Source organism: Alligator mississippiensis, chromosome 14 (assembly GCF_030867095.1).
Source record: "Alligator mississippiensis isolate rAllMis1 chromosome 14, rAllMis1, whole genome shotgun sequence".
Classification (NCBI taxonomy): Eukaryota; Metazoa; Chordata; order Crocodylia; family Alligatoridae; genus Alligator; species Alligator mississippiensis.
In genome coordinates this window covers 13,238,646-13,258,968 of record NC_081837.1, presented here as the reverse complement: position 1 = coordinate 13,258,968, position 20,323 = coordinate 13,238,646, and the positions used below count along the sequence as shown (strand labels likewise).

The following is a 20,323-nucleotide window of genomic DNA, read 5'->3' as shown; positions in this document are numbered from 1 at the left end:
TGGGGGAACTACAATCCAGCTGCCTGTCGTCTGTCGCTTGTGTGTTTACAGGGTTTGTGGTTCTGGCTATTTGACACTGAGCAGCAGCAGTCAAGGCACTGCTCATAATATAATGCAAAAAAAGGAGGAGGGGGGTGATACCGAGTGACAATATGGGAGCTGCTGCAAATGGGAGAAGTGAAAATGGACTAGCAACACCTTTCAATCCATATACCTACTGTCCACCGTCCCTCCCCACACACAGACACCCCACCCCAGCACTTAGCCCTCAATGCACTGTGCACTGAATTTAGAGAGCTTCAAGCAGCATGTCTGCAACAAGAGGAGCTAAAAAATTATATCTGCCCCCCAAGCTTTTGGCTATACTGTACAAAACCCTCCGGCAAGCAGCTGTAACAAGATAGGACAGTGCTCATTTTTCTAACGGGGAAAGATGCCATCTCCCCAGTACCCCAGCAGAGCTACCAGAGCTACTTACCAATGCATGATCAAACTTAAAAGTACTGATGTAATAGGCCGGGATGTCAGCAGCAGCCAAGGGCTCAGAAATCTGAGCGACAATTCCACATTCATCTGCGGGAGACAGAGAAGTCAGACTCAAGCAGAGCTCTTTGACAGCGAGGCGGACCTAGCACTACCTAGCTTTCAGCACCAGCACAGAAGCAGCTCACATCCCCTCCAGCCATCACCCGGGCATCGTGTTGAGCAAGAAAAGGCATCAGAAATGTTGAGGATGAGTCGATGCAGTTTCCAATTCTGCAAATAACCCCTCGGGTCTATTGACCTGGCCTCAGAATCCAGATCAATCCTTGGCTAGATCTTGGATCCAAAGCAGACGAGGCTGCGTCCCATCAGTGTCTGGGTGAAGCACCTAAGGCAACGGGCATTTCTGTTTGTATTTCATTTACTTCCTATAACAAGGATCTCAAGTCGGAGGCTGAATTATTCTGTGGACACACTTATGTACACATCGGTGCCAGAGGGCAGCTCTTTGCTATCAGGACACGCTCTCAGAAGCCAATGACCCCGTCCTCGTGTGGCAGGCACAGGGGCTTCGCCATTCCTACCTGTACAGACCCAACGTTAACACTGGGCCCTGCGGAAATCCCTGTTCCTGCCCATCGTCCGCTGCTCGATCCCATCTGGCTATTCCCATACAGCCTCCTTTCCACGACTAGTAATCCTGTAACACAAGTGTGGCAATTGGCAGCCACCACTTATGTGCAAAACCTGCTTTCTGTTGCTTTTAGCAAGCCACAGTAGATGGGGAGGAGAACCAGGAGCCATGCAGACTGCCACCTCTACAGACCCTTCCGGCTCGACAATCGCATCAAAGCAGGAGCCTCAGAAGCGCCTTGACATGACAGAGTCCCTCACAACACCACGGCCACAGCCATCCCCGGCACCTGCTGTCTGGCCTCCCCAAAGACAAATCACAAAACAAGGCCACAAGTGTTTGGAGGCAGTGACCTACCTACCCACTTTGCCCTGGCTTCCCCTCCGCATGTCTACAATGCCCTAGAAAAACAAGAACTAGGGAATGAGCTTTGGTGGTTGACAGCTTCATGACAAAGCACCTCCTCAGTGTCCTACAGCAGGATCACTACTTCGTGCCTTGTATGCACTGAGTAACACAGTGTAGTTCTTGCAGAAGGAGGGTCTGGTTTCTGCCCTTCTCCCCTTTTCCACTGGCCTGGGAGGGCTTTAATCATTTTCTTCTCCCCTTCTATTTTAGCCTCCAAGTGGCTGCCTGATTAAGCGACTTGACCAGCTCATTTTCCAAAAACAAGGAGCTTTCCTTCCCCGCGCGCCCCAGGAGGCACAAAGCAGCATGCGCTCCACTGGCTCCCTGACTGTTTATGGCCCGTTTAACAACTCAGCTTGCAGCCGAGAGACAAGAACTGGCCTCTGAGAAGGAACATCTTAAAGCAGCAAAAGGATGACCTGCTCGAGGCACAATTAAAGATGAACGTGGCACAGCGGCCAGCGCGCCTCCTCAGTTTCCACCACCAAGGCTCTTTGACCTACACGGAGGCAGCAAGCACTGGCATTCAGCAGAGCTCCCAAGCGATGCTAAATGCAGCCTTCCTGCTCGGGCTGGTTTGGGCAGGCACTGCTTGGATCCCTCCTTTCCCCTTCATGTTCTGCCGGAGCATCCCAGCACCCGACGGCACTCCAGACAGCGCTCTGCACTGCCGATGACTGAGGTTCGTGCAGGAAATGGTTTGGCTTGTTCGTATTCCAGCAAGGAGCACTTGCCTCCGAGGTGCCAACCCCGGCGCTCTGTGCAACGACCAGAAGCGCCGATTCATTTGGGCTCCTCAGACGGCAACACTTCTACGTCAGGGACAAAGTCAGAACTCAAAGCCCTTCTCTTTGGATCCTAGAAGCGAGTTCATGCCCAGCAACTGGCTATAGCAGCATCTCATTTTTTCCCTGCTACAAGGAACTGGGAGCTTTCCTGCAGGCAAGGTCTGCAAAATCAGACCCCTTCGGCACTAGTGATGTAGGGAGCCTGGAGAGAGAGGGATGGATGGGCCTCCAGAGCTCATGTACTCCAGCCCCCTGCTCCAGCTTGTCTCTGGATGAACCACTCGCGACAAACGTTTGTCTAACCCTCACTTCCAATCTTTCAGTGATTAGAAGCCACAGCCTTCAGAAGCCTTTCTAGGGAGTTTGCTCCCATACTCAACCCGCGTCACGAGGGATTTCTCCTATTAGCCAATCGAACTTTTCTTCCCTGGACACAGAGAGCAGTCTAGCACCAGCGCGCCTGCCCCCCTTCACAATTCAACGTAAATACCGAAAAACAGAACAACGGCCAGGATGATTTTCAACAATCCTAACAAAAGTCACTCGTGAGAAGCATGCGAGAATGCTTCAAAACCTCCGTTTGATGCCTTTCACTCCGTTTTCCTCCTTCCCTCATCATGTGTTGACCTGCATCCATAAAGGAGAAGATGTTGAACGGCTCTTGGTATTGCCCAGTTAAGGAAACTGGGACCAGACTTCACAGCAATCAGTGCACTGTACTCATGTGAGATCACGGATGTGCCTTCACTTGACTGCATGCAACTCTCAGGGGCTTTTGTGAACAACCAGTTCTGCTCAGTCCTGGGCTGTTGCCGACCCGGCTGCTGCTAGAGACCAGGTACCAAAATGAAATGAAAGGGGCCAATTTTTTCAAAAGTGACTACTAATCCTGGGTGCCTGTTTTTGAGCAGTCCAAACTTTGAAGGCACTGTAATAGGGCCTGATTTTTCAAAGCAAGTCATTTGCAGAAAATCTTGGGCTTTTCCTTTGCAGCACTCCTCCCCGATCCACTTGGCAAAAGCCATTTTGGCAGCTCTCAAGGGCAACGCGGGCAGCTGATAGGGCGTGGAGGGCCATTTCTGCGGCTCCACGTGCTGCTGTCAGTCTGTACTCAAGCCACTGACGCTGTGGAGTCACCCCTACATCAGCTTAGACATGAAACTTAGGTCTACCCCACTGGAGGCTGACAAGAAATGAGGGATGCGCAACATTTTCAAAGAGCTGAGCCTACATTTGGGAGGTCTAACTGGATCTACTTGGAATTAGACTCTTACTGGGGAAAACCCGGATCCTTTAAAGAAAAAAAAAAAAAGAAAGAAAGAAAAAAACCCCAGGCTCTGATAACCCAATTCTTCCCCGTTATCCAGGCGGCGCGAACATCACTGCATTTGTGCCCAGCTGCTTCTCCAGCTGCTTACGTACCAAAGCCAAGGGGCTGTCCGCCAATCCGAACCATCTTCCAGAGCTCTCCAGATGCACTTGTAAACAACAAGTTATTAGGAAACCTACAGAAAATTATGAAAGGATGCCATTAAAAACAGTCACGCCTCCACTGCCTGCTGCCTCATTGGGCACTTCCATGCTGCTTGGAACAGACGAGGCGCAGCAAGAAGTGAACGTGACCAGAAATGAGGTGACCAACACAGATTTGGCTGGCTTTTCCCCTTGTGTATTTCTACTGAAAACACTGCACGTACGCTTGGACGCCAAGTTAGGGCTGTGCCGGGAAGAGAGGCAGAAAGGGCCTTTCTGAAAGGTCCTGTGTTTTGGCGATGCGAAACTAGAAATCAATCAGCTCATGGGCCCCATGAGACTCGTGCTTTCGAACCACAGGGGGGAGAAAAGCTGCTTCCCCTCTCTCTGTCTTAGATGTTTATATGGCTACCGTTGCAGCAGCATCCGACCACTTCACAGCCTTCCACTGGTTTATTCTCACAACATCCCTGTCAGGCTGGGCAATGCTATTATTATGCCCATTTTACAGATGGGAAACTGAGGCCCAGACAGGTTAAGTGGTTCGTCCAAAGTCACTCAGGCAGTCGGAGCTTGAGTAAAGAACCGACCATCAGTCCTAACTGCAATTTAGATCATCCTTCCCATTTCCCAGAGGTTGATCCCACAAACCACAGGGGCTGCTTAGTTAATGGCAGCTAAAGGAGCTTGCAAAACCAGGTCTTATGATGGTTAACAAATACTTTGCATGCCACAAAACGCGCCTGGACACAACTTCCCATACGGTCTCTAGCCCCTCAGAGAAAAGTGCACTCTGATCTGTGAGACAATGTTGAACACAAAAGCTCAGAATAATATTTTTCCTGCTTGACTATTTGCTGGGCCTGTCAAACAGGGTCGTGAGCTCCTGCAGCACTGGGCACAATTCATCGCATTACTGTCCCAATGAAATGGAGACCAAGCGAGTGCTGCACGGATGTGAAGCCCCTTCTCTGCTCTCGTTCTTTGGAGAATTTACCCACAAGATCTTCTTGTTCCCAGACTGAAGGGTAAGCTTTTCTTACGTTCCTAGCCAACAAGCGCCACGGTCACTCTCAGATGGCTCGGGCACTTGGGAGTCCAGGCCTCACTGACTTTTAATAGGACTGGAGCATTCAAGTCTTTTTTGAAAATGGGGACCGAGATACTTCTGAAAAGTTTTCTCGTGATTTGTTGCGGTCCCACCCCATGCTGAAGCCAGTCGTGAAGCCTCACCTCTGCTGTGTCTGTACATCCATCACCAAGGAGATGTAACCCTCAATGAGAGAGAAGGAGAAAAAGCGAATGTGTCCAGAGTCTTCGCTTCCCACCACTGAGTCTTTTACTCTGAAAAAACAAAACACAACAGAGTTACCCACAGCCCAATGGATAATGGACATCCCAACCCTTCAGAGAGGGCACAGCCACTGCAACCAGATGACTCGGTGCACCCATTTTTCTGAGAGAGACCGAGTTCCACCTAGTTATGTCCTTTCTCCTTTTTGTTTTTTGCAAGCATTTTATACAGCCTAATGCCCTTGCTCCTGCCAGAGAAAAAGGTTTTATTTCATCATGCTGGTCTGGAGAAAAAGTGTTTTTCCCCAAAGTCTAGCTGTTCCCTGGATTGCCCCACTCTTGCAGAGGTCCAGTGCCATCCAAGCCTGGCTTACAAAACTTTTTGCAATGTGATGCCAGTGTATTGCAATGTGCCCATGCCATCTTCTGGCAGGAACTGGCATTGCTAGGCTGCTGCTTAAAGGCTGTATTACTACTTTGCAAGCCCAGCTAAATAGGAAGCAGACATCTGTTAATGTGGATTGGGTATCCTAAACTCTAATGCAGTGGTTTTCAACCTTTTTTCACTTGCGGACCCCCTAAAACATTTTAAATAGAGGTGCGGACGCCTTTGAATTGTAAGTGTAGGTATTCGCATACTTTTGATTGATCATAGTCATCTTTCACAGGCACCCAGGAGTCCGCAGACCACAGGTTGAAAACCACTGCTCTAACACAGCTTTGAAGATGACAGCCCAAGGATGCATCCCAGAAGCAGCCCAGCAGCATTATACTGCATGAGCCCAGCCCTGGAGTCTCGTCTTGAAGATGGTGACACATTTTTGCATCCTTAAAATCGAGCTGGACCCAGAAACAGCAACGTGCGTTGCTTTGCCAGCTTTAACATACCCATTGGAGTAGAACATGACATCCATTAGGAGCGTCGCGACAGTGGGGAGGGTATCTGGATCCAGGCTGGTGACACAGAACATGTTACTCGGACTGGAAAGGGGATGAATGACGGGCCTCTGAACTGAAAGAGACACACAAGTGTAAAGCCTATTTGGTATCAGGTTCACAAGCCACCGCATAACTCTTTTATCCATGCAACTCCAATAGCCACAGACCAGAGTGACCATCTTTGTAAGGTCAACTGGAGGAAGACAGCACTTTCTTGGGGACAGGCTCTTTCCTTTGGAGTTTGGTTCAAGCAGAAATCAGGCTAGGCCTGCGTTTTTGACTTGTTAAGCCCCAGTGACATGTACTCTTGATAGGAAGGGTTCCTCAAATAACTGGATAGCAGAGAAGTCCTGGCTAGCTTTCTTTAGGAAGCCACTGAGTGGGAGTGGGAGAAGGAAAAGAGCCTCTGGGACTTGACTATTCCTCTTCTAAATTGGCACATCGTGCCTACACGCTACGGTAACAGGCACATTGGAAATAACAACACCCGCCATCACCACAGCCACTCCTACTCAAATGATCCCTCTTGTGCTGGCTGGCCCACGCTGAGATGTGCTGAACAGCCTCCTGCACCCCTGCCCCACCATTAATAGAGGACAGACTGCCACGCTGAATGAGTGTGGCTTCACCCTGAATAAGACATGAAGGCGTGCAGTGTATTAGATGGGGTAGACTGGCAAAGTCAAAATCATCTTTATTAGGATTTATACAGCACCAAGCATAATGTGTCCTCGACCCAGCTTGCTAAAACACATCTATTAAATAACAGTGATATTCTTCATGGGCCAGTCACTGCAGTCCCCAGGAAGTATTCATGTAAACTTAGAAATGCATTAGCACTGGAACCAGAGATGAGACATACGTCGTTTATGCTAGAAATGTGAATCCAACACCATGGCTCTACTCTTCCCCAAGGGTCTTTCTGGTTTTTTGTCTTACTAATTCTGTGTCTCTTGATATCTACAGGTAGAAGAAAAGCAGTGTTGCACTACAGGCTCCTGAGTGCCAAGGCCCAGTTCAGCAAAGCGCACATAGTTCTCACTGACGTTAACAGCATCTGCTTATGTGCTTCTCCAAAGAGTGGTAGACTCAAGCAGGGGCTGAAACAGGGCTTGCATGCACGACACAGAGTGATTGTTCAACAAAAAGTTTGAGGAATAGAGTTACGACACACCCTCCCCTCCCCCTGGTCCTCCACTCTACTGTAACCACAGAGACTGTTGATTCCCTAACACAGTACCGAGCAGGGATGGCCAACGCAGGTCCTCACCCAATTTTGGCTTGACAAATCCGTTCGTTATCCCGAGGTTGTCGGCAGCCACCGTCTCCCCATTCACTACCCTGAGGATGGTGAACTCGGTGGCCAACGTGTGCATCACGAAGGGCAGGTCTCGCTCGCGTACCTGAGAACGAGGACAGAAATCACTTGTGACAATGCGTTCCCCACAGAGCCCGCACTGGACAACAGATGAGATCATGGGGACATTATGTGTTAAGGGATGCAGGAAAACATGCCTGTCATTTAAGCTTGCAGTGACAGATGCCCAGGGGCAGTTACCACCTTGATGGGGGCTTGGTGAGTAAGTTTGATAGCCTTGGTCCAGTTACCAACCCGCCAGCCTCCAACAGGCTTAGAGTCATCACAAAGACTCCAACTGACTTCAGGGGCGATTGGATCAGGGCAAAAAAAATGTGTTTCAATCATTGCATGTGAGCAATGCTATTGCTTTCTTCAAGGTGTAGTTACAACTTTGCCCCACAAAACTCTCCTCTGTTGGGGTATAGATGCACAAGCTGCTCTCGTCACCTTATTTCCTCTTACCAGGATGAAGTCTGTCTGATAGGTGGAGAGCATAAACACTGAGATGTTTTGGTCAGCCAGCGGCGCTATGACTGACTTGGCAATCTTAGTCACACCAATGGGCTGGGAGCTAGAGAAGCTTCCTCCTCCAGAAACCACGTTGAGGGCCAGCCAGGTAGCATCTGCCACGCTCAGGTGCTCTGATGAAGGGAGCTCTGCAAAGAGATGAAGGAAAAAATATAAGCGAGTTGCAGGGCTGGAGAACCCCAGATCCACCTAGATCAGGACACGCAATGAAACACCTGGATCACCGCCAAATCGTTTTAATTCATGAACGGGTCTCAAGACTACATGTACACTCAGCAACCAAGTCCTAAATTTCTCCGTAATCCAAGAACATTTGATTTCAAGATTTTGGTCAGGCTGTTAGAGAAACAAAAGCGTGTGTGGCAGGGCACTGTTTGTGCCTGCCACTTTAAGGACTGAAGCCAAGCAGCCAGCAGGTGCCTAATTAAGGCGACCATTTTAGATTCAGGGCTGCCTATATAAGCAGGGCATTTTTCTCCTGGTTGGGGGTGTAGCAACATCATTTGGCTGTGAGGCTTTGTGGAACATCCTGGAGGTAAGGGAAGAGCTGTAGGGGATGGTCAGGAGGTTCCTGGTCCTGGGCATGACCTAAAACTGCACCCTGCTGGGAGTGGGTGGCCTGGTGGGGCTCTCAGTGGTGCAGGAGCCGCCAGGAAATGCCAGGCCAGTTACCACCCTGGTGAAAGGTGGGTTGGGGTGTCTTGTCTCCCGCTCTCACAACCGGGTGGGTTGCCCCCTTGTAGGGTTTGGAAGGTGGACCCCAGTGAGAGAGTGGGGCCATAGACTCAAGAAACCTGTCTTGACATCCCCCGACTGGTCAATGCTGGGGCCAGGACCGGAAGGGTTGAAGGGCCAGGGGCCCACCACGAGGGATGCCCAGAGCTGAGGGCCTGGGGTTCTGACTGGCCTGGAGGTGGGCCAGCGCCAGTAGAGCCAAAGGTCCTGGGGGGACCACACCAGCAAGGGGGAGCAGCTCAGGGAGCCTAGAATGAAGGTGGAGTAGGCCGCCTCAATGGAGGCATCCAGGTAGGGTTCAAACAGTAGGATTCTGCGGCCCAGAGTGGGGCTGGTGATGTTGGTAACATCTGGATGCCATCTGCAAGGCGTGGGCTGTGGTGTAGGGGAGGTATGGAGCCGCAGATAGCACCCCCTGGCATCGGGGCAAGAAATGGGCAGCCTCCAACTTAATTAACATCAATTAATTAATTATCATCAAGGCATGGCAGGAGAGAAGGCAGGCGGTTAGCCCAGAAACAGGTGGGTGGGCCACAGGGAAATTGGACCCAAGAAGGCCCCCTGTTACAGTCTCCTATGAAGTGCAGAGGCATTTTTATCATCATTTTCATTATGGTGGCCTAAACCCAAGCCAGAGCCCACTGGGAACTGTACAAGCATATTTTAGAGGTGAGTCCCTACTCCAAACGACTGTCAGCCTTGGGTATGGACAAATGCTAGCGAGGGGGTGTAGTGCAGAACAGCACCACCTGTCTGCTGCAAACCAGCCCTATTAAAAGGGGACAAGTCAAAGTCTGCTCGATCCAATCCATACCCCCTCCCCACTGAATACTAAGAGGAGTCCCTGAGCTTCCCATCAGAATCACAGGCAGCAGGAAACGTGGTGGAAAGGACGATGAGGCCACTGCGCTTTGAGAGGGGAACCCTTGTGGAAGGCTGCTCATCCAGGCACAGCAAACACAATGGCATAGCAAAAATGAGATGGCAAAATCTATCTACCCTCATGGAAAGTCAAATCATGCTGCACTGGCACTGACTCACCCTGCATAGATCACTTCCCCATAAGACCGTCAAGGGCGGGATCTAATCCTTGTACCAGACAACCGAGCACCTGCCCAAGCACTGCAGACAGCCAGAATCACAAAGTGCAGGGTATAAAGAAACCATCATTTTTAATCCTTTTGCTCCTGCCCAGGTCTTAGCAGTTCCTGCCTGACATTAGCAATACGTGCCATGTTGCTCTCTCTGTTGTCTTCATAGGAAGACCATTTGACAGAACAGGTGTCTCCCCTATATGTTTTCAACATGAAATTCAGAGTGGAAAGCAGGGAGCTTGCTCCTGTGGTATCACTCGAGGCTGGGAACCTGGACATATGAGCTCCGCTCCCAACCTGTTAATGACAAGAGGTGACCTTGGGCAATTCCCCAAATCTGTCTGCCTTGACTACCCCTTCCATAAAGGAAGATAACTTCTATGTACCATCTTCGTGGGAGGCCATTGGCTTTGCTGTGATATATTAAATGCTACCAAAGACCTTTGGGCCCCTCTATACATTACATTTATGCCACAACTAATTTAAGGTGCAAAAACATGGCAAACCAGCCATAAAAATGTTCCACATATAATGTAGAACATTTTTATGGTTGGTTTGTTTGGCACCTTAAATTGAACATGTGGCATGTCTGGGGCTGCCCCAGGGTTGGTGTCAACACTCAGCTGGTTGTCAGCACCAGCCCCCGGGGCAGTCCCAATTCTCCAAATGGGCCCAGGGCTGCCATGTAGACCACTGGCAAGGGGAGCCAAGGAGCTCCTCTTTCATGTACTCTCTGTACCCAATTTCCCCCAGCCTCGTACAGCTCCCTTGGCTGTCGGGCATAGGGGTCAGAAGCTCCCAGCAGAGGTAACTGGTGACTTAAAACCCCATGCCTGCTCCACATGTGTGGCATAGTAGGAGGCATGATTGTTGGGATCCAGGTCAGATCTCAAGGCACACTTAAATAAAAGTGTGCAGGGGCCTTCGTGATCTGTGGATAGACAGAAGAAGGAATGAACCTGCAAAGGATACAGACAAGGGTGGTGCATTGGGAAGCCCTGAACTTGCATTCCCAGATGACCTTTCCCTCAAGGGTGACAGAGGCCGATGCACCATTTACATTTGCAATTACTGTAAAGTGTTTATTATGTTTGTTTAATTGGATTTAACCAACCCTGTGAAGCATGCCTATGGCCATTTTGTTTGCTTAAGTAACCAGTGTCTCGTAATTCAATTAACATTAAAAAAAAAAAAAGGAGAGAGAGAGAGATGTGTATGGAAAGTGACTAAATTACCACTTCTGGACACTGTTTCCATTAGGCAGCCAGATGGAAAAGTACAAACCAAATTTTAATGAAACAAACACAGACTGGAGGCTCAACAATTCCGTCTAAATAGCATCAAATAAGCTGCGTGGGAAGGTACCTTGCCCAGGGAGCTGTAAAATGTGCTAAGTACAAAGAATGCTGGAAACACCAAACGTAACATTAACGCAGGCTCAACGAGGCAGAATGAGCAAATAAATAAAAGGCAAAAGAAGGTTGTGCTTGTGCTCCACCAGCAACCTGCCGACGGGAAGTCAGCAAACGACCGGGCCTATCCTTGCATCTCCCACCACGGGAGTGGGGATGGATGGAGAAACAAAACTGGTGCCCCTTACGCTCCAGATGGAATGGCCCAACCAAACCTTTATTCCTAGAGAAAGGCAGAGCTCTAGGAGCCTTACACATTCAGATGAGAAAAGCATTTTTGAAGTTTCTAAGCTTGCAAAAATAGCATGGAAACCCCACGATAAGAAGAGACTCAGATTTCCCATGCCCAACTAAGAGAATAGCCTCTCCCACTGCTCCCAAACAGACTTGCAGAGGAGCCTGACAAGATGTTAGAAAGTCTGGGTTCGGTTGCTTTCCTTTTAAAATGAAGCTTGTGATATTGTTTGATTTTAGTTCAAATGTTAGGTCAAGGTCTTCAGAGTATAGTATTTTACAGGCTGCTCTGCCCTTCCATTCGGCTGCCCATGTCCCTCATGTGCGGCGAACAGATATTGTGTATGCTACACAGTCACTGCGGCAAGCAGGGACGGGCCATAGAATTCGTGCCGTCGCTTTGATTCCTGTTAAACGTACGGGTGTAGAAATTAACAGGCTCACAAGGGCCATATGGGCCTAAGCAAGAACATTTAAGCTCCAGCATGATGTCACGGGCCTCCGGCTTCCTTAGAAGAAGTAGCTATTGGGTACCACCGGGGTCAAAATGAAAGGTGAGACTTGGTGACTTCTTCACTGAGAGCCTCCCTGGATTTTCTGACATCTCAAACAGATAGATTCAACACCACAGGGAACTGCATCTCTAGGAAAAATGCGCTAGAAGAGCACCAGGCACTGGATAAACCAAATCAAGCAATGAGCCAACTCTGACAGACTAGCTTGGATTCACTTGCTTCAACACCCCTCTTCAGAACTGAACAATACTCTTCCAAGATTTATCTGTAATCACTTCAGACGACTCTTAGACAAAACTGAATTTACGACTCTCGCTCAAGATTACAAGCGACAATGAGGAGTGGGACAATAAGGTCTTGCAGTTTCCAGCCCAGACGAGGAGATGAGATCAACTTTCTATTGCTGGCTCACCGAATGCTCATAAAACATCTGGATCATGCTCTAGTTCCAGCAACAGCACTGGAAACCCTGCAACATGGTGTGAGAAAATGAACAAATGTCATAGCCCCTTTTTCCTGTACTCATTTCAAACTTGCTCAAGCCATCTAGAAAAGGGTTACAATGAAGGGTCCATAAGAGTAGCTGGAAAATGAATAGCTTTATAGTGGAAATAGGCATCATTTGCCTACACAGATAACTGGATCAGTGCTGCCAAATAGGAAAATATGCCCTTTCTCAAGGAGGATAAATTGTGAGCTGGTTCACACAGAGGCAGTTTCAACCTTACTACAATTAGATACCTACTTGACGACTCTAATTGCCTGCCTAATCAAAATGGACGTGTGTGACATTTGCTCTGGTGAATGAAAGGAAGCAAAGATGTGTTTATTTTTGGATTGTTTCCTTGGGTTATTACACTTGCTCAGGGGTGAGCAATTACTTCGTCTGGAGGGCCACTTAATGAGTTTTGGGGACCTGTTGAGGGCCACATCTCACCTTTCCTTCCTCTTCTCTCCTGTCTCATCTCGTCTCTTCTCTCTCTCTCATTTCTTCTCTTTTCTTCTCTCCATCTCTCCCTTCCCTTCCCTCCTGTCCCCTCCTGTCTCTTTTTTCCTGTCTCTCTCCCTCTCTCCCCTTCCCTCCTGAACCTGGATGGAGCTGTAGTTTGCCCTGAAGCTCAGCTGTGGATCCAGATAAGGACTTCCACCATGGTGGGCGGGTGGCAGCATCTGCTGTGGGAACAGCCAGCAGGTTCCAGAGCCTGATGCAGAACCTGCTGGCAGTGTCCCCAGCTGATGCTGCCGCCCACCCAGCATGGCACAAGCTCCTGGCTGGGTCCACAGATGATGCTACCACTTGCCCAACATGGCACAAGGTCCTGGCTGGGTCCACAGCTGATGCTGCCGCCTGCCCAGCATGGCACAAACTCCTAGCTGGGTCCACAGTTGATGCTACCACCTTCCCAGCATGGCACAAGGTCCTGGCTGGGTCCACAGCTGATGCTGCTGGCAGGTACTGGGTCAGGGCTCTGGGCGGGAGCTTCTGATACTGCTGGGTGGAAGCAGTCCCACCTGCCTCCCCCCATCTAGCACCACGTGACAGCTGGAGCAGCCAGCTCTCTACAGGCCAGATCCAATTAGCTGGTGACCATCCACCCGTGGGCTGGACTGAATCTGTTGGCAGGCCAGAACCGGCCCACGGACTGTATTTTGCACACCCCTGTACTAGCTCATCTCAGAGGCGCTTATTTTAATTCAGCACACAGCTATTTTTCATTAGAGCAATATATTGCAGGTGGCATGTTATTCATTGACTGAACGGCACTCACTATTAATCGACTGCTCAAGATTCTTCATCTTACGGTTTAATGTTCATTTGCAGTGCTGCCAACTCCAGAAATCATGAGAAATCATGTTTGCAAACAGTAAGAGTAATATATATATATATTTCTTTCTTTCTTTTTATTTGCTTTCTGACTTTTCAGCCTGAAGAGCACCCTTGTCTGACTTTTTCAGACTTCCCTCTGCCAACATAGTGGGATAGAGCTTTTCTCTTTTCTTTTGTAAGGGGAGCTAAAATTCATGTGCACCATCACTAAAAATTGCAAGACGCATTATAAAAAATCACGAGCTGTCAAAGCAGCATTTGTGCTGTCACAAGTTTCATGTTTGAAGCGCAGCCGTTTTTCTTTTTTAAAGCAATTTGTTATAAACCTGTTCATTTTTTTTTTTTTTCAAGGGAGCTTTTCACTGGTCTCCCATTTTCAATCCTGTCTCACAATGAAGCCAAGTGTTATTTTGGGCCAAAAGGCTGGTCCAAAGCCTAGGGGGTTGGGGAGCCATTGGAAGGACTGCACTGGATAGCAAAAATTGGTAAATTGATTAGAATGAGCAATAGGGAAAAAATTAATTGTGATTTTGATGTGAAGAAAGGGAGCACTCTGATTCTCCCCTTGCCTGGAAACAAAGCAAAAGTGGATCTGATGGGGGGTAACAAAAATGCCTATGGGTTTCTATATAGTACACAGACAACCAAAAAGACCTTGCTGCCTGGATCGCTATACTAAGCCTTTCCCATTCAAGTAATGTGGCAGCTACACTGCATGATGCAGTGTAGCAAAGACAAAACAGCGAGCAAGGACAAGCAATATCAACCCACCAGCAATGCTCCACAGGGACTTCTGCAGGGCAGCAGTGCAACATCAGGGATTTTACAATTCAAATCATAACCTTTCAGAGGATGCAAATACCTTTCCTTTCTGCCCTTCTGAAACAAGAACAAAAAAGTCTGCTGGCCTCTTGCTTAGTAATTGTGGAGCAAAGGCATTTTTGTTGCCACACAAACTATAAACAAACACAGTAGGCAATTTCTAGGAATCCACTTGATGCAGAATGGTTGCTAGGCAGAAAAGTCCCTGGCTTCAGTTGGATTTGAGTACCATATTTAGCTCCCGCACTGAGTGACTTATGCGAACACAATAGCTCAAACGGATGAAAGGACTTAATTTAGCCTAGCGTTGGGAAACAAAGTGGTTTGTCCGAAGTTACAGTGTCCGTGGCATGAAGAAAGAAGGAGGGAATTAAACTTTCCCCAAACCCTGCCCACCTAAAAATCACCTAACGTCCCAAACCCAGTCCTGTCTGTCCTCAATTTCAGCATGAGCTCATTCCAAGAAAAGATTTTTCTGTTCCCGGCTATGCGCCGGCTTTCACATGAACAGGCAGCTTCTGCAATTTTCTCCATTAAGGCTAAACACAAAAGCAATCTCCCTTTCCGCTGCCTGTTTGGTCAGCTGTCACCCTCGCTTCTCTTCAAATGGCAACAGAGGAGGCAGCGTGCGTCATAATCGATTCGGGCGCGCTTCAAGTGTGAGCCGTGAAGCTAAGGGTGTGAAGGGCCCTCTCACTGTTCAAGTAATGCGGCCTTCTGAACTGCGTTTCTACGTACTCCACTTGGATCTTGCAAACGCCGAGATAAGGCCGAATAGCCACGTGCTGGTGGCGCTTAGCAGGAAAGGAGTGAGGCATCTCTCCTACTGGTTCGCTAGAAATTTTTAAAGTACTATGAAGTGACCCTGACTAGCGTTGTTTGCAAATGAGATGCAGGTTTCTCAAGCGTCATGGTCAAACGTGCTCCTTCCTGCTCCACTCCACTCTGTATCATTGAAAGTCATTCCCGGGGCTGCTTTAGTCGCTTCACACCACGCATGTATTTGGCACGAAGACTCGAACTTTAAATGTGCATTCTTGTGCTTTTAGTACTTTCTTATATCAGCGCAATGGAAACCGATTGTTTCTTTCCAGCCTCCCTTTTCTTCCTCAAACAAGCTATGAAATCTGTAGTCTTAGTTATCTATCATTATAAGTATATGGACTCCAATTAACAGAACATTGTCAGTGCCGTAAGCAAGTGGGGGGCAAGAGGGGTGACTGTCCCGGGTGCTGAAGTTAAGGGGCGCCAACAGGCGCTGCCCAGCTGGGCCGGGGCATGGGACAGAGCCGCGAGTGGCTCGTTTGCAGGGTGGGGAAGAGGGATGGTGGAGGGTCAGCTTGTGCTGTCACGTGCACTCCCAGGCAAGCATCGGGGGTGTAGATACCCTGGATCTGCGTGTAGGGTGAGGGCTCAAACTTCCTTGCTACGATACTGATTGGTCTGTTCAGAAAGGCATGCTCTGAAAAGTATGCACATGCCATATTAGGGTCGCCTGAACTGTTTCAGTTCAGCTCCCTTGTGCCCACACATTATGAAACAGTCTTCAATTTAATGATCAAATGTTTTTTTCAGGGTGGACCTTAGCTAGGGTTGAATCATATTTGGGAAGCAAAGCAGACTTGTCTTTATTGGAGGGTGCACATAGACTGAAGTGGGAAATTGCAGGGAAACAAAGGATAGTCTTCTGGTAACCAGAGCTGAATGTTACCCTGGAAAACTGGATTTGATCTCTGCCTCTACCAGAGAGTTCCTCTGCCATGCTAGTCAAACCACTAAAACCCATCCAGATCTTCATGGATGATCCCTTGCTGTTCATATCTCATTTTCTGGGTTCTTGCCTCAAGACCCAAAGATGTTCTAAGCACTTGGAAGTGCAAGTGAAGTCAATGGGAGCCCTGCTTTGAACACACTAAGTCAGTAGTTCTCAACTTTTTAGACTCAAGGCACCTCTTCTTAGACTCGGGGCATCCCTCAAAAAATGTCAGATTTACTTTTCATTCGTTTTGTGATGCTGGAAAAATAATAGAGCAATTCTTTTGTTGCAAAGAACTCAGGAAGACCGTACCAGGTAAGCATGTTTTTGACTTTATGGATTCCTATTTGAAATCTCTGGGTTTATCTGGTGGGTCATGTGTAGGTGTTTGCACACCTAACCGTGCTAATATTGTGCAGCACACCATGGCACCCTTTAAAGGATCTGGGGTGCCATGGTACCTGGTTGAGAAGTACTGCACTAAGTTGTAAAGAATACTAAATAGTCTAATATAGTCTCAAATCAGGCACCTACTCAATACTTTTGACCTCAGTCTCCCAATGCCTCAGTTCCCTTCAGGCCTCCTTTGGAAAATATGATATTTTTTGTTTTGTTCTCAACATATATGCACTGTTTTGGCTGGATTTTTATTATTTTAAACACTTAGTCTAAGGAGATGTCCAACCTGGGGAATTTCAGCCCAAACAGTTAGTTTGGCAGACATATTTAACTAAATGCAGGGTCTCCTGAGAGTGAGTTCTGGACAACTTTAATAAGTGATGCTGCAGCTCTGCCTGTCATATGGGCTTTACTTTCCTCCTAACAGTTCCTCTTGTGGGACATGCATTTTCTTTCATATGGCACCAAGTTATTCGTGCAACATAGTGGCTCTTAGTTGGAGGTTTTGGCAGCAACATCTCCTAATTCCACAAAGACCAACAGCTAGGATGGAGCGTGAAACACAAGATCATGGGTCCATAAAAGGGGAAGGTTTATTTTCTTTACAGTAAGGGATAACAAGTAGGAGAAGCTTGTTAAGAATGATCCTTTCCCAACCTGCTTGGTTGCATATTCTGGGTTTATATACCTCTTAGCATAAAAAGGTTCAGCTCCACATTACAGAAAACATCACTTACTTTTAACACTGGGGGTTTCCAGTACATTTTCCAAGTAAGCAGTGTCTTGGACATGTGCCCCAGTTGTTCCAAGGTCTTATATGCTAAGGATTAACTTAAACCTAACAGGCTATTTGAGGTCCTACATTAAAATGAGTGAATATACCAAGGGTAATTTTCTCATGCTTTTCCAACAAGTTCAATTCAAACTGCTCCCCGTCTAATAACGAGTTTCAATTTCATACCATATGTGTGAATCCTACACATTATATATGCTGGGAATTGCACTCAGTGACCCCGCGTTACCAAGTTCATCTGACTGCAAGAGCCCTTATTATTCACAAAGGCTGGAGTTATTTGACACTTCACTTGAGAGAATCGTACACGCGCCATCAATCCCACCTTTCCTTTAATCAAAGCTGGGAGACTTAAAAGAACTTTTTCTGAGGCTACCTCGATCACTCAAGCAACATTTGACCAGTCCGAGAGAAGCATTTTGGAACAAATGTTACCAAGCAGCTTAATGAAAAGTTTTAAGCCACCGAGAGGGTTGTTGGAAGAGCTGTGCCGACGCACTGACTAGCCCTAAAAGCACCCCTGGAGAGAGGAAAAAACTTGGTCATCTTCCCATGACAATTTTTAGTTATCCAAGCAACCAAAACACTTCTGTGATAAGTCTGGACAAATAAAACCAAAACACCTTTCAGTGAAAGAACAACCTTTTCTCAACCAGTTCTACCCGCTGTAGCAGAAGCTACAACCTCTTATGCAGGAGCTGAGGTCAACCAGAGGTATCTAGAGAGGTTGGTATAAAAGGCTTGATATGGTGTGTGCTTGATGTAGCTCATTCTCTATGGGAGGGTGAATCTCCGCTTTCTGAAGAAGGCTGGTAACAAGCATTATGTCTAGAGACCTAATAGGAGGAGGTTGCCCTTCCCTTGACTGTTTCTGCAACAGATGAAATTATTCTGTTTGGAGTCAAGCTGCCCATCCCTAAGGGGAGCACAGCTCTCCATCCCTAAGGGGAGCACAGCTCTCCTCTCTGCTGCTTGCTTCCTTTTGGCCTATCCAGGAATATGCAGCCTCCATCTTTCAGCAGAAGTTCTCATTTCCAAGTTGTCTGTTTAAATCAGGGGTGGGCAATTATTTCGGGCGGAGGGCCGCTTACTGAGTTTTGGCAAGCCATTGAGGGCCACATGACAGGCATCCAGGGGCAGATAAATATTAATTTTCTAAATTTTTTAGGGGCCCCGCGGGTTGGATAGAATGGCCTGGTGGGCTGCATCTGGCCCACGGGCTGCATTTTGCCCGCCCCTGGTGTAAATGAATACACAGTGCATGGACTGGCTTCCCCACTGAAGGCTTTGCTAACTGGGTGATCAGAGGATGCAAAAACTATGATGTAGTCCCTGTTTCCCAATTAGGGGTGTTGACTGGAATTTGAGCTGGTTCCAGCAATCCAATGAGTCTGACACAGCTCTGGGACTGGAGAGACAAACTAGAGACCTTGACCCGTTCTAAACTATTCAGCTCTACGAAAAACACATTAACTGAACATCCCAAGAAATATTCTCCTGATGAGGACCTAGATGGGGGCAGTTGTATACCCTGGATACTATTACTGCAGCATCCAAAAGCACTGCATAGACTGTCCACACCTTTCTTAAACTAAGGGGTGAGGTTAGGACCACTCTCATATCCATGTCTAGTGCCATCTCCCTGCCCACAAAACAGAGTACAAATACTAGTAGTTGCCTTCTTTGGAAAGTCCCATCTTTATTTCAGCGGTCCTAGGGTTTGCACCTTTTTAAAATGACCATAGGCAAGATAACAGAAACAATCATAAACCCTTCCAATGCCAAAACTGAGCTAGGATCAGCAAGCACCTTCTTTTATAAATGACGTTTCAACTTATTGAGCACAAACTCCACTGGTTGGGGACCTTCTTATAAAAGTGAATGATAACAAGCAGTAGATAAAGGCCCTGCAGGCTGTTACAGACCCATCTAGTGACTTTTAATGCTGTTGGCCCCTGAACCAGCGCAGGCACAGGTGGTAGTAGATGGGTATCCACTTAAGGGTGCAAGCTTCTTGAAGCAGTAAAAGACACCATCTGCAACCCGATAGGGTGCACAATCTAATCCACCATCTGCCTTAAAATAGGAGGAAGGTTGTGGCAGCACGGAGCCGGGCTGAATTCTACAACTGACTTCCACCCCTTGATAGGCAAGAGCCTGGATTTGGTGACTATCAGGCCATGCTACAAAAGGCACGTGTTCTTTCCGGTTTTTAAGGGGAACAGAACTGCTGCGAACAAAAGGTGAGTATGGCTTGGCCTGAAAAAGGATCAAATGAAGAACTTTGGATGAAAGCTGGCGTACAAACTATGGCTGAAGAAATAAAGATGGCTGGGCTATATATATAGACTGAAGGATGCTGCCTTAGCATATGTAACTTTAAGGTGGAATCCAACATGGAAAAGGAAAAAAAAAAAGCCAGACCCAAGGAAACATGGAAAGTACAAAATACAGAAGGGAAAGGAAAAGGCTCCAGCTGGAATTCCATCGTATCAGCCCCTAACGGCGTCCGATGACATGCTCTTGTCCAGACCTTCTTCACTTCAGGTGTGAACAGGATGGGCATAGCATAAGATAGCAGAATTTGGTGCAGATTTTGGGGACACACAGAGTTGTTTTTAAATATGTATACGCTACCCTGGGCAATGGATAGGCATTCCACTGAGCTAACATGTTTCATACATCACATATACACGTGCACATGCATGGATCACTCCCTCTCCTTAAGCTGCATGATACAACTTCATGAATTTGAAAAACAAGAAAAAGGTAAAAACTAGGGGTGCACCAATAAAGAATTTTTTGGCCAATACCAAAGGGTGATTTTTA

The 20,323-nt window shown here is 47.7% G+C and overlaps 1 protein-coding gene across 1 annotated transcript in view; it reads right to left on the bottom strand.

Moving 5' to 3' along the window:
* Positions 1-20,323, bottom strand: part of CASTOR2 (cytosolic arginine sensor for mTORC1 subunit 2) — a 164,045-nt gene that overhangs the window by 3,839 nt on the left and 139,883 nt on the right. Inside the window, exons 3-8 of the mRNA XM_006274128.4 lie at positions 7,841-8,034; positions 7,289-7,421; positions 5,968-6,091; positions 5,020-5,130; positions 3,736-3,818; positions 479-573 (exon numbers count right to left, since the gene is read on the bottom strand). Coding sequence (XP_006274190.1) covers positions 479-573; positions 3,736-3,818; positions 5,020-5,130; positions 5,968-6,091; positions 7,289-7,421; positions 7,841-8,034 — 740 coding nt within the window. The remainder of the gene's footprint in view (positions 1-478; positions 574-3,735; positions 3,819-5,019; positions 5,131-5,967; positions 6,092-7,288; positions 7,422-7,840; positions 8,035-20,323) is intronic.